At 42.8% G+C, this 20,237-nt stretch overlaps 1 protein-coding gene across 2 annotated transcripts in view; it reads left to right on the top strand.

Annotated features, from left to right (window-relative positions):
• SLC2A12 (solute carrier family 2 member 12) overlaps positions 1–20,237 on the top strand; it is a 61,853-nt gene that overhangs the window by 9,767 nt on the left and 31,849 nt on the right. The window contains exons 1-2 of one of the 2 annotated variants that reach the window (XM_080663339.1): positions 11,431–11,502; positions 12,462–13,802. In XM_080663339.1, coding sequence (XP_080519465.1) covers positions 12,470–13,802 — 1,333 coding nt within the window. In that variant the 5' untranslated portion in view covers positions 11,431–11,502; positions 12,462–12,469. Of the gene's footprint in view, positions 1–11,430; positions 11,503–12,461; positions 13,803–20,237 lie in introns of those variants that run through there. The other variant, XM_080663338.1, reaches the window with a different exon arrangement.

Below are 20,237 nucleotides of genomic sequence, written 5' to 3'. Positions count from 1 at the left end.
ACTCTGGGGACCCAGACTCATTCGGGGAGAAACTGGAATGTCTGGCAGCAGGCGGAACTCGAGAGCGGCTTTCTCTCAGAGGTGCTTGCAGCGATTATCACGGGACACTGAGACACAGGGGCCTATTAGGGCAGGGCTGATGGGAAACCAATGCTGTCTGCTCCACCCTGAGACTCTGCCCCATCCAAGCTGAGCAGAGAGGTGGAAGGCCAGGAAGGTCTTGACTCACAAGGGTGTCTCCAGCACAGAAGTTCTCCCAGCGTAGACACAGTGATCCTCACAGCCAATTGGCCTGGAGGTCAATTCCTCCCAGTGATACCAACAACAATCAAGGCTTAACTACAACAAGACTGTGCACACAGCCCACAAAGGGGTGCACCAAGAGTGTCCACCTCAGGTAACTGGGGAGGTTGAGCCACTGGGCCCTATAGGACACCTAGCACACAAAGCCACTCTATCAACTCAAGGAAGCAGCCAAAATGTGGAGATGAAGAAACAGGTCACAAATGAAAGAAATGGAGGAAAGCAAACGACTGGATATAGAGTTCAAAACCATGGTTATAAGGTTTCTCAAGAATTTTTTAGAAAAGGTCGATAAATTTAGCAAGACCCTTGAGGACATGAAAAAGGATCAACTAGAAATTAAGCATACACTGACTGAAATAAAAAACATTATACAGAGATCCAACAGCAAACTATAGGATCACAAGAATCAAGTCAAAGATTTGAAATACAAAGCAAAAAACACTCAACTGGAAAAGCAAAAAGAAAAAAGAATCCAAAAATATGAAGATAGTGTAAGGAGCCTCTGGGACAACTTCAAGCATACCAACATCCAAATTATGGGAGTGCCAGAAGAAGAGAGAGAGCAAGATACTGAAAACCTATTTGAAGAAATAATGACCAAAAACTTCCCCCACCTGGTGAAAGAAATAGACTTACAAGTCCAGGAAGCACAGAGAACCCCAAACAAAAGGAATCCAAAGAGGACCACACCAAGACACATCATAATCAAATGCCAAGAGCAAAAGACAAAGAGAGAATATTAAAAGCAGCAAGAGAAAAACAGTTAGTTACCTACAAGGGAGCACCCATACAATTGTCAGCTGATTTCTCAATAGGAACTATGCAGGCCAGATGGGAGTGGCAGGAAATATTCAAAGTGCTGTATAACAAGAACCTACAACTAAGATTACTCTAACCAGCAAAGCTATCATTCAGAATTGAAGGGCAGATAAAGAGCTTCACAGATAAGAAAAAGCTAAAGGGGAGAAACCAAGATGGCGGCATAGGTAAACACCTAAACTGCTGCCTCGCACAACAATTTCAAAACTACAACTAAAAGACAGAACGGACACCATCCAGAACCACAGGAAAGCTGGCTGAGTGAAAATTCTACAACTAGAAGGAAAGAGAAAAGCTCACAGAGAATTGGAGGTACGGCAAAGGGTCTTTGTGCGCGCAGAGAGGAAGGGTGGCTGAGAGCCTGGCTGACTTTCTCTGGCGGAAGGGGGAAGGAAGCCCCCGACCACACTGAACCCCAGTTCTGACTGCACTGAACCCCAGTTCCGGGTGAGCCCCTGGGGACCCACACTCTTACGGGGGGAGTCTGGACTCTCGGGCGGAGACTCGGGAGCCGGGGAAGGCGGAGGACTGAAGGTGCGTGTGTGTCAGTGCGCACAAAGGCTGCGGAGGTTGCCACAGGCTTTCCCTAGTGGAAGGGCGTCGGAGGCTCCTGACCGCACTGGGCCCCAGTTCTGACTGCACTGAACCCCGGTTCCAGGCGAGCCCCTGGGGACCCACGCTCTTGTGGGGGGGAGTCTGGACTCTCGGGCAGAGATTCAGGAGCCGGGGAAGGCAGAGGTCTGCGCGTGCGGGCAAGGGCAAGGCTGCCGAGAAGCCAAGACTGTCTGCTCCGCCCTGAGACTCCACCCCATCCAAGCCGAGCACAGAGGTTATTGCAATTTGGCAAGTCTAATCCTATAAGGCTGTCTCCAGCACTGAACTTCTCCCAGCATAGACGCAGCTGATCCTTACAGCCAACTGGCCTGGAGGTCAATTCCTCCCAGTGATACCAACAACAATCAAGACTTAACTACAACAAGGCTGTACACACAGTCCACAAAGGGGTGCACCAAGAGTGTCCACCTCAGGTTAACTGGGGAGGCCGACCCACTGAGCCATATAGGAAACCTAGCACACAAATTTACCCTACCAACTCACGGAAGCAGTGAAAATGCGGCGTCAAAGAAACAGATCACAAATGAAAGAAATGGAGGAAAACAAACGACTGGATATAGAATTCAAAACCATGGTTATAAGGCTTTTCAAGAGTATCCTAGAAAAGGCCGATAAAAATAACGAGACCCTCGAAGATATGAAAAAGGACCAACTAGAAATTAAACATACACTGACTGAAATAAAAAATATTATACGGAGACCCAAAAACAGACTAGAGGAACACAAGAATCAAGTCAAAGAATTGAAATACAAAGAAGCAAAAAAACACTCAACCGAAAAAGCAAAAAGCAAAAAAAAAAAAAATCCAAAAATATGAAGATAGTGTAAGAAGCCTCTGGGACAACTTCAAGCATACCAACATCAGAATTATGGGGGTGCCAGAAGAAGAGAGAGAGCAAGATACTGAAAACCTATTTGAAGAAATAATGACCGAAAACTTCCCCCACCTGGTGAAAGAAATAGACTTACAAGTCCAGGAAGCACACAGAACCCCAAACAAAAGGAATCCAAAGAGGACCACACCAAGACACATCATAATTAAAATGCCAAGAGCAAAAGACAAAGAGAGAATATTAAAAGCAGCAAGAGAAAAACAGTTAGTTACCTACAAGGGAGCACCCATACGACTGTCAGCTGATTTCTCAACAGAAACTATGCAGGCCAGATGGGAGTGGCAAGAAACTTTCAATGTGATGAATAGCAAGAACCTACAACCAAGATTACTCTACCCAGCAAAGCTATCATTCAGAATTGAAGGGCAGATAAAGAGCTTCACAGATAAGAAAAAGCTAAAGGAGTTCATCACCACCAAACCAGTATTATATGAAATGCTGAAAGGTATTCTTAAAGAAGAGGAAGAAGAAAAAAGTAAAGATAAAAATTATGAACAACAAATACATATCTATCAACAAGTGAACCTAAAAATCAAGTGAATTAAAAACCTGAGGAACAGAATAATCTCGTGAATATAATAGAATCAGGGGCATAGAAAGGGAGTGGACTGATCATTCTCAGGCAGAAAGGGGTATGGGGGGTGTGGGAAGAGACTGGACAAAAATCGTACACCTATGGATGAGGACAGTGGGGGGGTGGTAAGGGCAGAGGGTGGGGTGGGAATCGGGTGGAGGGGAGCTATGGGGGGAAAAAAGTGGAACAATTGTAATAATCTGAACAATAAAGATTTATTAAATTAAAATAAATAAATAATAAAAAATAAATAAAAATATCCAATATGCCAAGATACCATATTTTGGAGCACTGTGTCTGGAACTTCATCATCTTCCAGGTGCTTCTGGAAATTTCCTTTCCTGATAAAAGGAAAGAAGTCTTGCCCTAAGCCTTCTTCCATTGTCTCTTGCCTTTGAATCTGGTTGTGAGTGAATCTTATGCATGACGCTGTGGCAGCCATCTTGCACCTATGAAGACAAGTCTGGACAAAAGCCAACCCTCTGAGGAGGCGGGAACAGAAGGATGGATAGAATTCTTGGAGACAACAAACTCAACTTGGTCTTCTCTCTTATTAAACAACAGGTGCCACGATGTTTTAAGCCTTTGCTTGTCAGGCTTGTGGTTTCTTGAAGTCAGAAATATCACCAGTGATTTGTGGGGACTGGGTACAGAGAATGCAGCAGATTCAGTTCTTGGCAAGCATGTTTTAAATACAAAGGCAATGCATGCATTCTAAGATTTCTTTTTACGAGAAACAAGTTTTGTAAAGCATCTCTGATTTCTGTTTTCTATAGTTTTTTTTAAAATCAACTTTGAAAAAAGAGATTTAAGTCAACAACATCTAATGAATGATAAGAGTAAACAGAGGTGAAGCTGGAGCTAGCTGAGAACCAACATGCAAACAGACCTATAGAGACGCGGAAAGGGTATGAGGAGGCTAAAAGCGCAAGAGAAGAATTGTTATCTGAAATCTGTGATGTGGAGGATAAATATGAGAAGTTATTCTAGATGCACATGAAAAGGACAAGGAGATAGAGATAAGAGAAATCAATATATCTATAACTAACGCTAAAAGAATGATTCTTAAATAATCTGGGAGAAAAATACCCCAAAATACAAGGAGGAATCTTTTTTTTAGTAGAACTCAACTAGTTGCACAAAACCATAGAAGAAACAAGCACTTTATCCTCATTGAAGCTCCACATTGAAGGAGGGAAAAAAGGAAGGAAAGAAAGCAAAGTTCCTATCTTTTTGTCCTTGAAAGGTCAAACAATAGGAGGCACAGAGAGAGGCCACATTTTTGTGGTCTGAGTTTCATTGTATGCTAATGAAAGCATTGCCATGCAGGGGAGGAGGGAATACTGGTTAAATGAAGGCTCATACCCAATATTTCCTACCACACTGGGTCCAGGGATAAGAGGCAGCCTCTGGGACCTTTGTCAGCTGTGGGAAACACCACAGCTCATCTCTCCATGGCACGTGCCCTTGGGGAGAGAGTGAGGGAACTTTCTGGTTAAGCCTCCTTCCTGTGTCATCCAACACCTCTACTGAGCTCTTGCATCAGGTACAGTGGGCCCCCATGATACAGACACTTCTGCTCTCAAGGAACTCCCTCTGTAAGGTGGGAAACAAATGTAGCAGTATAACCGGAGGTGCTGTAAGGCCACGCACGCAAAGGCAAGAGGGGGCAGAGAGATTAATGAGAGGGAGTCCGGGAAGGTTTTGAAGAGGAAGGGATGTTTCAGCTGGATCTTCCAAGATAAATCGGGTTTCTCTAGATTCTGAAGTAAGGGGAAGGCCATGCTGGGAGGGGGAACTGTGTGAAGAGAAGCACAAGTCTGCTAAGGTACACAGCATCTCCCAGAAACAGCACGTGGTCTTCATGGGCTGGACAATTGATACCTGGAGACCGCAGGGAGGCCTGAACACCTGCTCCACAGCTAAGTGCCGAGTTCGGGCTGACACACGGGGTGACATTCAATAATATACGAATACACGAGTGACAATGAAACACTCTATGGTCTGTGCAATGCTTTTCATGTTAGCAGGTTAATAATAACAGTGCTGAAAGCTTTAGAGATATGGTAACAGTGTGCTGTTTAAATGCTAGGCATTTATGTAAACATTGAGTTCTATATGCTAACCATTACGTAATACTAGGTATTAACCTTAATCTGCTGACAAACCTGCGTGGGGGAGACAAGGGCCAGTATTTACTTATTCACTCAAGAAACATTTATTGATTATTCACCTTGTGCCAAAGACTAGAGGCGGGAATACAGATATAAGTAAAGCAGAGTTCTTGGCTTCAGGAAACTTTCAGTCTAATAGGGGAGGACAAACAGGTAAATAAATGAATGCCTTCAAAAGTGACAGGTGCCCTAAAAACCCACATCCCGTGCACAGTGGAAGCACAGAGGAGCCGCAAAATAAGGCAGAGCAAGGTGGTTGTCATGGGAGGTGGCACTTGAGATGACTCCTGAAAGATGGGTTGGTATTCGGGGAGAAGGAGCAGAGAAAGGGGAGACCACAGATACAAGGAAATTTGGGGGCTACTACAAGATTTTCTCAAGCAAAACAAGAAATAGGGGGTCTTTTAAAATTGTGAAGCATTCACAGTTGGTCAAGCTGTATAATTACCTGGTTACCTGCCCACCCCTTACCCCCACCTCCAAAAACACACACACACACACACACACACACAAAAAAAAAAAAAAAAAAAAAAAAAAAAAACCACACCTGGGTGCACATGCTTTTCCTGCTCTAGGATTGAGTCAGCCAGCACGTGTTTATTAAGTGTGTATTACGAACATACTCTGTAATAGGCATATGGGGAGAAGGGGGAAAGAAAGCAGGCAGAAACTCAAATACTGTGAAGAAGTTGAGTGTTTCTGTCCATTCCAGTTCGTTGTGGTTTCATCTGAGTCCTGGTGAGCTGGGCAGACAATGCAGCTATTGTTGTCGTGGTGGCTGCAGTCTGCTGGCTTGTGGGGCTGCGTGTCCTTTGTGCAAAGCCTCCTGGCCGTGATCTCATTTGTGATAGGACCAGTTTCACTTCATTACCTGATTAAAAAGCCCTCACTGCATCATCAGGCTGCTGGTCTCTGGCGACGCAGCAACACAGGCGGTAGGCATGACCCAGAGCCTGTGGGGACCAGCTGCTGGTCCTCAGCCAGTGGCCACTTCTGTGATGTCCCCAAAGGCCGAGCATTCCTTATGGCTCTTTGGAGACCACAGAGGTGTCGAGGAAGGGCCCCTGTAAAGCTAGGCCATGAGCAAAATGGCTGGGAAAGCTAACCTTCCTCAGGAACCTTAAGTGCAGACTGTTTGACTTCAGGGTTGGGTGTTTGTTGTCATTTTTTGAAAAGGCGCTAATTGTGATTCCTCACCCTGCTCTCTCCTTCAGCACTGGCTGCTGCTCCTGTCCACACAGCCACCCCAGACTTTCCCATCGTGATTAGGCAAAGAGAAATCCACCTTCCTGCCACATCCTTTCTCTTTCCTCCTGTTTCCTGACAGATTTCCTAGAAGAGTTCTCTTTACTTTCTGGCATCCGTAGGATAACATCTTGCTTCTATCATCGTCAGCCAAAAAGCAGACACAGGAAAACATCCACTCTTCATGTCTCTCCTCATTGTTTTTATGTGGTAAAATAGCACCAGGAAAATTATCTGTGAAGGAAGTTGCGGGGAGGAAAAACTTTCCTCTACCCTCAAAGGTTCTTCTGGCTGGTCTCATAATCAAACAGACATGAGGCAGATTAGCAGGAGAAAATAAGCACATGTAATCACATACATATGTATGGGAATGCTGCATACATGAGAGTCAGAGATAGAAAAGGAAATTGAGGTCTATATGACTTTCTGAGCTAGGGGTGAGGTAAGGTACCTTGGGGCTTCAGAAGGCAACTGCAGGGAGAGAGCATGTTCAGTAATAAATAGTTTGCCCTGCCAGATAGGTGGGTAAAAAGTTATTTCTGGTGATAATTCCCATAATGGGCCAAACTCCTAATTTAATTTTTTAAATCATAGAATCCTATTATAACTTTTTAAGCTTTTAAAGGCACATTCCCTATATAGATTAGATAAAAGGATATACAATTTTTTTGATTTTGTAAAAAAAAATTAAGCAATTCTTATAGAAATAACTTATTATATCTCTGAAGAATTATACTCAGTGCTAGCTGCTGGGTCTCAAGAGGGACATGGACACACTGGGATGGTTTCCAGACCTTTTGCACACATCCCAGTTTGTCAGTGTCCTGTGAGCCCTGGTTAAAAGAATTAGGCATGTGAAGTTAAGTCCAGACAGCAGAAGAAAAGGCTGGATCCCTTTCCTCTTGGAAGGTATTTCCCCCAGACTACAAGAAGCTGGCTTGCCCACCCCTTACTCCCACTCCTTAATCGGCCACCGCAGGCTCTTTCTAAAGTAGGTTAATAGAGCACCAAAGGAAGGGACGCTGGTGTTTCCTGGGTTCTTTCCTTCTGTAGGGAAGCAGTCATTCCCATCTAACAAAAGGGAAAAACTAAGAAGGCGGCATGCATGGTCAAGGTGCCAAGGACAATCTTCCACTCCTTGAGCAGTTCTGGCATCTATTCCCCCACGTCCTTGACTCAGTATCCCCATGCTGTCCGCTGTCACTCTAAATCCCCTTCTGGGGTGCCTCACTCAATCTGTCTCTCATGTTTCATTCTCCAAATCACTTATTTCTCCAATCTGAATATCAAAGACCTGCCGGAAGCCAATTCGAGCATGTCAGCAGGGTTGAATCATCTGGGACGGCTAAAAAGCATCTCCCCCAAACCTGAATAGGACATTTCCCCAAACCTAAAGATTTGTATATATTATTGTTTGCTGCCAGACAGCTCAGGGCAACTTAAATCTGCATGTTATTGCCTCCTGTTGGCCAAACACCTGAACAGCTGTAGGCTATTCCCCAAACTGACAATGCTTCTGTACCCTACCCTTTGAAACCCTATCCTTTGAAGTGTATTATCTCCACCTTGCCTTAGGACAAATTGTATTAATAAAAGCAGGGTCCTGAGTCAAGGAGGTAGTCTTTAGCTCCTTTAGCTGAAGCTCCTCTGACCCCCAATGCCTTTCAAAACTATCTTTGGACTCCTCCTTATTGAATCTACGCACAGCTCCTTTCTCCAGATTGCAGAGCCCCTTCTTAATGCTAGGACAAAAACCCCGGCAGAGACCAATACATAGTATGTATAATTAGTATAAATGATACATACTAATCAACACATCGAATATAAATAAAATGAAGAATGACAAGCAGAGATGTGAAGCAATGTAATAATAGTCTTTATCCAAATGTGAGAATTTGACCCAATTCTCCTTGTGGCTGTGGGAAAAGGAATATGTGGAAACTAAGGACATAAGTGAACTTATAATAGTGAGTCTCTATTATATATACTAGAGGCCCAGTGCACAGATTTGTGCACCGGTGGGGTCCCTCGGCCTGGCCTGCGGGGATTGGGCTGAAACTGGCTCTCTGACATCCCCCAAGGGGTCCCAGATTGCGAGAGGGCGCAGGCCAGGCCAAGAGACCCCACTGGTGCCTGATCAGGGCCAGGGGGGGACTGTGGGAGGGCTCCAGGGCATGTCTGGCCTGTTTTGCCCAGTCCCAATTGGCCAGACCCCAGCAGCAAGCTAACCTACAGGTCAGAGCGTCTGCCCCCTGGTGGGCATTGCGCGTCATAGTGACTGGTCGAACAGTCAAACATCGGACACTTAGCATATTAGGCTTTTATTATCTAGGATAATTATATATAATAGAGACTCACTAGAATGGTAAGTTTCTTGAGGGCTAAGAGCCATATCTGTTTTTGTTTCATTGGTATATATGTATCCCCAAGTACCTAGAAAAATGCCTGCCATGTAATGTTTCAAATATTTATTTGTTTGCATGATTAGCTGGATAAACTGCTGATTTAATTTCAATTCAGTGGTTTGTGTTCATAAATTACTTTGATTTGATTTGATTATGGATTATTGCATTCTTATTTGCTCCTTCATCTAATCAGGGGTGGGGAACATCCAGCCTGTGGGCCTTATAAGGCCTGCAAAATCATTTGGTTTGGCCCTGCCAAGGCATTAGGGGTGAGTTGATTAAATGTCTGACCAAATATAGCAGGCTAGTTTTTAAGTTGATAATTTTATATGGCCTGAGAATGATGTTATAAATATCCAAATGGCCACTGGCAGAAAAAAAGGTTCCCAACCCCTAATCTAAATATTCAATTCTTTTTAATTTATTTTTTGGAATCTCCCACTTTTCTATATCCCACCAGTGTCCTGGAGATGTAAAGAATCTTGGATATGTGTGTGGGGGGAAGAGATTTAGAACACCTTTATTTGACCAGCTTCTTTCACTAGAGCTAAGCAGTATTTTTAACCACACTCTGCCCGTTTCGTCAGGTTTAAATAGCTTTAACTCAGCCTGTGATCATTGTGTCCAAGCACATGTTTCTACTTCTTTTACACACATTTTATTTCTGCTTGTTCTCCATCTCCTTTACTGCTACCTCCTCTTCTAAATGTTGGTACACCCTAGGTCCAAGTTCTAGTCCTACTCCTCCTTTTTCTCTGTTCTGTCTCCCTAACTGATCTCATTCATTCCCATTGCATTAAATACCAAATACATGCCCCTGAATCCCAGAGACATATTTCCATCCTTGACCTACCTTTTAAGCTGCAAATCACTATACTCAGTCTCCTACTTGGGTGAAAGAAGCAAGACATTTTCATAACTCTAAAATGGAACTTCTGATTTCCACTGCTCCTCCCCAATCTCTACTCAACCAACCACTCAAACCATTGAGCCATCTTGGGTTCTGATCCACTTCTTTACCCTCCAATTCCAGTTCATGAGCATGTGTAGTCAATTTTTTAACCTCCAAATGAACTCTTGAATGTACTTGCCTTCACTTCCACTCCTCATACCCAAGTCTAAGCTAGCATCATCTCTTGTCACGACTAAGGCAATGCATTGCTCCCTGCTACCCATCTTTGCCCTGGAAGAACTCGTCTGCACACAGCAGCAAGAAACTCAGTGACAGTGCCCTCTTAGCAATCAGTAGGCATTGACCCCATATACTTGGGATACAATAAAAACTTGTCACTGTCGCCGAAACTGGTTTGGCTCAGTGGATAGAGCGTCGGCCTGCGGACTGAAGGGTCCCGGGTTCGATTCCGGTCAAGGGCATGTACATTGGTTGCAGGCACATCCCCAACGGGAGATGTGCAGGAGGCAGCTGATCGATGTTTCTCTCTCATCGATGTTTCTAGCTCTCTATCCCTCTTCCTTCCTCTCTGTAAAATATCAATAAAATATATTTAAAAAAAAAAAAAAAAAGCTTGTCACTGTGACCTGCCAGGTCTTCATGAAGTGTCCCCTCTGTACTTATGCACGTCACGGATGCCCTCTCCACCGACCTCTTCAAGCTTATGCTATGCCCCACACATGATGTACTGGCTGTCTGACAAGTTTGAAACATGATCTCAGGCCTTGGAAACTGCTGTTTCCTGTGCCTGCAATGTTTTTTCCTCAACTACTTTTTGTTTTGTTTCTGTTTTGACAAGTTACAGACATCTGTATACCTACCAACAAAATTAATAACTGTTAATATTTTGCCATTTTCCTCAGCTTTTTAAAAAAGATATATTTTTCATTGATTTAAGAGAGGAAGGGAGAGGGAGAAAGAGATAGAAACATCAATGAGCAGAGAGAATCATTGATCAGCTGCCTCCTGCATGCCCCATACTGGGGATCGAGTCTACAACCCGGGCATGTGCCCTGACCGGGAATTGAACTGTTCATAGGTCAACACTCAGCCACTGAGCCATGCCGGCCAGACTTCCTCAGATTTTAACATTGTAATAATAGAAAAATAGAAGTAACGTTTGAGCTTTTTTCCTTATGTTTCATCCTCTCCTCCTTACTCAGAGCCAGTAATGGATATGGTTGGTTTCCTGCCCTGCATCCATTTCTCCCTCCCTTCTTTCTGACACAGCCTTGACTTCTTTAAGGCACTCACACCTCCTCCAACCCCTCCCTGCACCTTCATGTGCTTCAGCAAAAGCCAATGGTGGCCCAACTGTGGCCAAGAGACAGCAGGATGGTTTCCTGGGAGCTGTGCTCATTCTGCCCAGGGTACACAGTGGGAAGCTGGTAGCACTTCTTGAAGCTCCTACCCTCTTTATCCTGCCCTCAAGCATTTATTTGCCTTTAGAGAACCAGGGTGGAACCGGAGGAGCCAGGCTATCTAAATGTCTGATCCAACACCAAGGCAGGAACTAAAGGTACTCTTGTTTGTTCAGTCTTCATCATGTCATCTGCTGGCCTTGCATATCTGCTGGCTCAAAACTTAGAGCAACATAAACATCACAAATAGAAGGAACTGACTTCCTAAATGTCTCCATCCTTCTCTCAAAAAAGAAAGAAAGAAGATTCTTTCTCTTATAGCTAACCATTTTTTTGGTTAGCATATTATCTTACTACTAGAGGCCCGGTGCACGAAAATTCGTGCACTCGAGGGGGTCCCTCAGCCCGGCCTGCACCCTCTCACAATCTGGGACCCCTCGGGTAGGGTCCCTAGGCCTGGCCTGAGATTGGCGCCTATTGGGGCTTTCCTTCCCTTGGCTGCAGGCAGCTGGCCCCACCCCTGCCACTGCCACTGCTTGCCATCTGTGCAGTGCTTCCCCCCCCACTCCCCTGCCACCAGTGGCCTCTCTACAGGTGACAGGTTGGGGTGTGATGGCTTGGCTGGCCTGGGCCTCCCTCTTTGCTGGGGGGCGGGGCCAGCCCTGCGAGGGGCCATCTGCCTACCTGATTGCCGCTAACCACCATTGCCGCTCTCCTGCCTACCTGATCAGCCCTAACTGCTGGCCTGCCTGCCTGATCACCCCTAACCACTTGCCTGCCTGCCTGATCACCCCTAACCACTTGCCTGCCTACCTGATCACCCCTAGCCATTGGTCTGCCTACCTGATCACCCCTAACCACTCTGCCTGCCTGCCTGATTGCCCCTAACCACTTGCTTGGGAGAAGGGCCAGGGCCAGCCCAGCGAGGGGCTGTGGTGGTCTGGTTTCTGGTCATTTCCGTCATCATGCCTCTGGCTTTTTATTATATAGGATATTCTTCTTATGTGTGTGTTTGTATTCAGCACTATGAAAAACTTACACAAGGTTAAGTCCCCGTTCAGACATAAAATGTTTAAAATAACAATCAGAACTGACCTCTGTTTCTCTCTGCTTGCAGGGTGCGGCATGTTTACTCTCCTGTCATCAGTCACGGCAGCTGTCAGTGGCCTCCTGGTGGGTTATGAACTTGGGATCATCTCTGGGGCTCTTCTTCAGCTAAGAACCTTATTAGCCCTGTCCTGCCAGGAGCAGGAAATGGTTGTGAGCTCCCTCCTCATCGGGGCCTTACTCACCTCTCTCACAGGAGGGGTCCTCATTGACAGGTATGGAAGAAGGGCTGCCATCATCTTGTCATCCTGCCTACTTGGACTTGGAAGCCTAGTCTTGATACTCAGTTTATCTTACACGGTTCTTATAGTGGGACGCATTGCTATAGGGGTTTCCATTGCACTCTCTTCAATTGCCACTTGTGTTTACATCGCCGAGATTGCCCCACAGCACAGACGGGGTCTTCTGGTGTCACTGAATGAGTTGATGATTGTCATTGGCATTCTTTTGGCCTACATTTCAAATTATGCATTTGCCAATGTTTCCCATGGATGGAAGTACATGTTTGGCCTTGTTATTCCCTTGGGAGTTTTGCAAGCAATTGGAATGTATTTTCTTCCTCCAAGTCCCCGGTTTCTGGTGATGAAAGGACAGGAGGAAGCTGCTGGCAAGGTTCTCCAAAGGTTGAGAGCCCTCTCAGATACAATGGAGGAACTTACTCTGATAAAATCTTCCCTTAAAGATGAATATCAGTATAGTTTTTGGGATCTGTTTCGTTCGAAGGACAACATGAGGACCAGAATAATGATAGGCCTAACACTGGTATTTTTTGTACAAATTACTGGCCAACCAAACATATTGTTCTATGCATCAACTGTTTTGAAATCTGTTGGCTTCCAAAGCAATGAGGCAGCTAGCCTAGCCTCCACAGGCGTTGGGGTTGTCAAGGTCATCAGCACCATCCCAGCCACGCTTCTCGTAGACCATGTCGGGGCCAAAACCTTCCTCTGTGTTGGCTCTTCCGTGATGGCAGCCTCATTGGTGACCATGGGCATTGTGAATCTCAACATCCACATGAACTTCACCAATATCTGCAGAAGCCATAGTCTTAGCAACCAGTCCTTGGATGAGTTGGTGTTTTATGGATCAAGAAACTTGTCAGCCAGCAATGAAACTCTTAGAGAGCCCTTTAAGGGGATCACTTCCCACAGCAGAAGCTCATTAATGCCCAGGAGAAATGATGTGGATAAGAGAGGGGAGATGACCTCAGCATCCTTACTAAATGCTGGACTGAGCCAAACTGAATACCAGATAGTCACAGACCCTGCGGAAGTCCCACCTTTTTTGAAATGGCTATCCTTGGCCAGCTTACTTGTTTATGTTGCTGCTTTTTCAATTGGTCTAGGACCGAGTAAGTATTTTATTTTTTATTCCTCCTCCTTACCCCTTATAAATGCTAATGAATTGCTTTTGACCAATAAGAGCATCCTGCTGCTATAGTATCTCATACACAGACCTACTAGAAGCAGGACATGGATAATATCGGAAGAAAGTATACCTGGCTTATACCTGCTTAGTGAAATGTGCAAGGCCAGTATTCACCCAAAGGGGAAGTTTGTAATTATATGTCCCACAAGGATACTTTAACACCAGTTGAGTGGTGGTGAACCAGACTTTGAAAGATATTTATTGTCCCAGAGAATATGTTATTTTATGAAAGCAAAGTTTACTGAGATAACATTTTTTTAACATATCATTCCTGAGTTTTTTTCATAGGTGAAAGGGGGAAAGTATCAAGATTTTCTTAAAGACAGTGGGTGCATTCCAGTAATAATAAAGAAGAAGGGAATTCTGAGATGGGAAGGAGGATGCATTATTTCTTTAAACTATTTTATCACTAGAATAACCTCCCAGGGTACTTTACTCTCCCCTATTAAACAGAGAATGGTAGTCAAGTTACTCCTATTAAACAGAATACAAACAATTTACAGGGAGATAGCTACAGGATGTTTTATTTTATGTAGCCAGTCTACTCCAATGACAAAGTTTAAACCCTTCTCTGGAGCAAAGTCTCTGGGGTTTGCTAGAATAGGTTGTTTGTTGAAGTTCCCTAGTCTTTTAGCATCAGCCTGAAAGGCTAAACCTCTCTGTAGAGAAGTTGTAAAAGGTCTTTTGTACATCTCCCTAGAAAATAAAGTGCTTACTCTATCATCCGCAACTCTCTCTCTCTCTCTCTCTCTCTCTCTCTCTCCCCCCCCCCCCCCCCTCTCTCTCTCTCTCACACACACACACACACACACAGTTGGTATTAAAACCTTTGTTAATAAGGATCAAGGTCCAAACAAACTTGCTCAAATAAATAGAAGAGAGTACAGTGCCCAATCTAGTCAATGACCAAATGCTCTTGGATTTTGTCTCATAGATGGCTCCAGTGTTTATTTTTTTCTTCCCATTTCTGCTACCATTGCCTACCCATATGGTTCTTAGGTTGCTAGGAGACTGTAGTTCTCTCCTGTCCCAGGCCTTTCTCATGCCCATTCATCTTCTATCCCAGTATTCCTTAAATACCATTTTCCTCATGTCACCAATGTTCACACACTCTCCATGGTGTCCTACTTTCTACCATATCAGAGAAATCAAATGCTTTACAAGATAAAAAGATTAGAAATTATCTATCCCAACATTTTCCTTTTATTGAGAAGAAACAAGATACACAGGAGATTGAGATTACACAGATTTGGAAATAAAACCCCAGGCTTTGGAAGCCTAATTCCATGCTTTGCATACCACTATATCACCATTCTTTGAGGGAAGAATTGCATATGACTTTCAAGACCCTCCACCATCTCACCCAACTCATATCAAGCTGTTTACACAACTCCAGGGGGCACCATTTACACTGTGATTTATGGAGTTATGCTCAGGGGCCACCATTCATACAGGAGTACCTATAGATTCCACATGGACAGCATAGTGAACAATGTCCCTGGCATTGTGCAATGAGGCAATACCTTATCACTCTGGGCTTCTTTATCTCCCACTGCTTTACATTTCCTCTACCCTACCCAAAGCTCAATGAAATTCTTCCTACCTTTAAAGCTCAATGAAATTATTCTCTTCTCTAGGAATTCACTTCTTTCTTAGAGGTCTTTATTTGTATGAACTACTAGTCATTTCTAAATAGGTCAGTTCTGGACTATAAGAAGCCTGAATTTAAATCAGAAAACTTGGTTCTAATCCCAGGTCTTCAACCTACTGGCTGTGTGATCTTTAAATCAACTATCTTCATGAAGTTGTTTTTAATCTATGAATTGGGTATAATAATATTTGTTTTATGTCACAGAGTCAGCATCAGGTGAGCAAATGTATGTGTGGTTTGGATGCTACAGGGTATGATATAAATGGAAGTGTATACACATAGTGTAATGCACACTGTAATATAACTTAGTCCTTACTGGTACAGTTATTGCTACTATATGTTTTGGTTTATTAGCTAGAATATGGTTACTGGATTGTAAGCTCTTTGAGGGAAGAAATGACATTTTATATTTTTTCTTCTCTCCCTTTAAGTGAGTGTAGCATAAATCTGTTTGAAAGCCATGCAGGAACACATTTGTGTTTCTAAGGGGGCAGGAAGGACTTTAAAAATAAGATGCAGATATAGGGAAAATCTCAAAGTGTGCTTCTTTACGTGTATTAAGCAATCTATGGGCAAACTAAGTAGTACATAAGTTAGAAATGCTAGGCGGCCAAAGAAACTCCTGTTTCTGCCAAACATCATCACGAGTTCTTTTGCAGAATAATTCGTCACATGGGCATGTGACGAAAATCTCTTTCTGTGCTCATAAGAAAGGATGCAGGGGAGTTAGAAATGCTTGGAAACAAGTAGTGAGAGGCATTTAGGGCTTTTCTTTGTTAAGTCATAGTTATTGGGACTTTCAGGCACGGAGGACCTAAAATTAGTCCCAGTTTTTGTTTGTTTGTTTTGACACCCTGCTTTTTGCTACAACCTGGCGAAGTGGAGTCCCTTCGAGAATTTCTTAGACCCCCCCAGCAATACTAGTGAGGTAGAGAATCTCAGAGTTGAAGGGTTTGGGTATGGGAAAGGGAAATAGCTTGGTTTCTCCAACTTATAATTGTAATTCCGAGGATTGACCTAGGTATTCACGCCTGAGGCTGGGAAGCATGCAGCCTGAGACAGAATTCCCAATCAGCCGCTTGCTCTAAGTAGAACTAGCAGCTATTTTCCATCTGTGGTTTGGGGCTATTGATTCTCCTTGAGCTTTTAGAAGGGATTTGAGTAATTTTCCTTTTTTTTTTTTTCCTTGCTAAGAGTCATTTTTGTCCATATTCATGTTGTAGTTTATTTTTCTTTTCTAAAGAAAGCATACCACAGGAATTCCAATTCAATCACCAAAATTGTATTCTAGAGCGTTGGTATAAGCTACAAAAACCAGTGGGAGTTTTAAGAAGATTTTTATTAGGAGCAAGATTTTCATACTAGATCTTGAATGCTTTCTAAAACTTATTAACCTAATGTGATTATTCTCAGATATTTCATTTAGAGAGTTGATTGCTTGTAATAAAGCAAATCCTTTCTGTAAATAGAGGTATAAAAGAAAATGCACATGTTGTTCTAAAGTAAAATCGAAAGCAAGATTATACCATCTTCATTAAACCTTCTTAAATATGGGTTGGCTTAGAACAGCATTCCTTAATTGAATTAAATCATGCCATAATTTCTTCTGCCAAAGGAGTGCTTCTATTTTTTTTTTTTTTTTTTTTAGGATTGAGTGTATGTTCTATATCATTTCACTCTCTGGTCCTCTGTTTCCCTAACTGTAAAATAATAGGTTGCCCTAGAATCTGGAATTCAGGAGGGGAAATGAATTTGATACCAAGCAATCTTATGTATTATATTTTAATGCATTTAAAATATTATTCTAAAAAAGAATTCACGGCCCAAAGCGTTTAAGACTCTCATCCCTGCATTTCTTTACAACTAATACTGAAATACTCCCATCAAATAAAATCAAAATATATACTCCATTGCTTTTATTGGAGACTATTATTAAATATTTTGTTTTCCATAACTGATCTTTCACTTCAAAATATGTTCAAAATCTTACCCTTACTCTCCACAGTGTTTCTGGAGTGGTCCTGATCATCATTTTAGCTTCTTTTAATAACAATATCTTTCTGTCGTGGTTCAAGCATCTGGGTAGAATGGAAGAGTTCTGACATTGTGAGGACTTAGAGCCACATGCTTTATAAGTAAAGTAGAGTTGAGCCCAAACACAAGGCATAAAGTTATTATCTCATGAGTTCATTTGAGGTGATACTTGTGTAGAAACCCAGCCTTCTTAAAATAGCAAATGTAACTCAGAAAAATGTGTGTGGCTGTTCTGTTCACAGTAATTACCAGGGCTTTTCTAAATCCACAGATTCCTATGTCTGTAAAATTAATTAACCTCCTCTTCCATCTCATGATTATATGTATTTTCATTATGATCAAATGAAAGGAATTTGTCCAAGGTCACATATTAAGTTTGGTTATGAGACTGTGACTGTCATCCTTTTACTCCTTTGTATTCATGCTGAATACTGACTGACAGGTGATCCCCACTCATCTGCCCCAATCTCTTCTGCCAAATAAGCAGGAGTTCCGGCAAGAAGGCAACTTAGAGTGACCAACAAAGGAAGAGAGAGGGAAACCCTAGGATTCACTGATTCACTCACTCAACTAGCACATGTGTATTGCTCACCCAGATTCAGGGATGGCTGAGCCAGAGCCACACCCTGCCCTCATGGATAGAGTGTGGGGACAGGCAATGAGCAAGAAAATGAAGACAGGTATTATCCCAGTTCAGGAAAAGAGAGGTGTTGACATTCAGGTGGAGGACGAGTGATAAAAAATGAAGAAGGATAAATGAAAGAGCATTCTTGGAGGAGGGTTATTTCAGATAGGATGGCCATAAAAGGCCTTTCTGTGATGGTGACATTTGGGCCATGGCTCATATGAAGAAAGTAGTGTGAAACTCTGGGAGAAGGGAGTTGTAAGCAGGGAGAATGGCAGGTTGAATGGCTTTGAGAGGGACATGAGCTGAAGGTTTAGGAGAACAGCAAGAAAGCCTCTCAAGGCTATATAACGTGGTGCTTGAATTGGGACGAGGCTTTGGCATCATTTTGTGTCCCAGCCCCACAAGGTAGGACTTTGGACAGGTCAATTCGTCTCTGTAGGCATCAGTTTCCCTATCTAGAAAATGGGACAATATTGTCCATCTCACAGTGTAATTGTGAGGTTGAATGGAACAATCCTCATGTGGTTTAGTGTCTGGTCTGCAGCATAGACTCAGTACATTTAGTTCTTAGTGCTGTTAAGTATCTGGCTATGGTCAAACTGAGATGAGTAGCTCTGATAATGCCAGCACTGACCTCAGCAGGCATTTTGCTTAAGTCATGTCAGAACATAGGTAGTACTCCATACCTTATGCTGAATTATGATGCCATGGTCCTCCTGACCTCCCTTCTATAAACCATTTTAGTCAGGTCAAGAAAAAAAAAAATACATTGGTGGCTTGAAATATGGTTCAATTCTGGATGACCTACAGTCAAGAGAGCTTCCTAGAAAAACAGACAAGTGGTACAGAAAATCCCTAGGCTTTGGTGAAAGATGATCGATGTGATTGATGTAGGCTGAGAAACACCCAAAAGCCTACTCGTATAAGTTGGTGCAACTAATTTAGACTCTATGTCCTATGTGCACAAAAATTGTCTTGCTCATTGTTTCCTTGGGCTTGACCCACAATAGGGGCTCCATAAATATTTGTTAGATGAGTCAAAAACATCTCAAAAAGAGAGAGAGATGTTTCTGGACCTCTCTCAGCTTCTGTGATTAAAGGGGAGCTCTCTCTCTAGTCTGGCATTTATACATCCTGATCTCCTCTGGCATGAATCTGAGTCAATATCTAGGGAATAAGAGATAAACATGGCTTGTGTGGAACTCTCTGGAAATTTGATCAAAAATTATTATCTGAGTAAAGCTACTCAATTGAGAATTCAGAATCATTTCTAATTCAATTGATGATTAAAGAAAATTCATGTTTTAAAGGTACTAAAATTAAGGCATTTAAAATTTTTATGATGTTAAGATAAAATATTTATCCCCAAATATCTATTGTTTTCCCCAAATATGAGACCCAGCCCTTCCCCTGGAAAAAGAAATAAAGATTGTGATTTGCCATATCATGGGGTGGTTATTCCTATCTTGGTTTAATAATTGAATGTTTTAAAACCCGACTTTTTACCAGAAATAATTTAAGGTAATTCTTTCATGGTTTTCTGAAGAGAAATATGTGAAAATCTAAACCTGGAATTTGGGGATTGTTTTTGCTTACTTAATTAGTATTAGAGCTCTTAGAAATATTTCAGTGGATTATTTCAGGCTTAAGAATCACATTAAATCCCTCAGATATGAATGGGCAGTCCAAAGTTAATAATAGCAATAAAAGATCTTTGTTGAAAAATTATACCATAGCCACAAGTAATCAAACTCTCAAGAACTGCAAACTGGATGGTATGTTAGACCACTTGCAAACTAGCAAGTTGGCCTGTCACAGTTTTATGGGTGTTGGCAAAAGAATGCATGGTCAGAGGCAAAGAACCATGTATTACTGCTAGCAATAGCAATAGCCAGAATATCAGCAGCTGCACCAGTTCCTCAAGCCCCATGAAGAGGGACAGAGGACACCTACACACTTGATGGGTTATTTTAAAGGAGAGGAACCCCAAGCTTAGGAAACCCAAATCTTTTTATAATAGACTGAAGGCCTGGTGCACAAAATTC

Source organism: Plecotus auritus, assembly GCF_963455305.1.
Source record: "Plecotus auritus genome assembly, chromosome: 4".
NCBI classification, from domain to species: Eukaryota; Metazoa; Chordata; class Mammalia; order Chiroptera; family Vespertilionidae; genus Plecotus; species Plecotus auritus.
The sequence above is the reverse complement of the archived record's forward strand: the minus strand, read 5'-3'. Positions and strand labels throughout refer to the sequence as shown.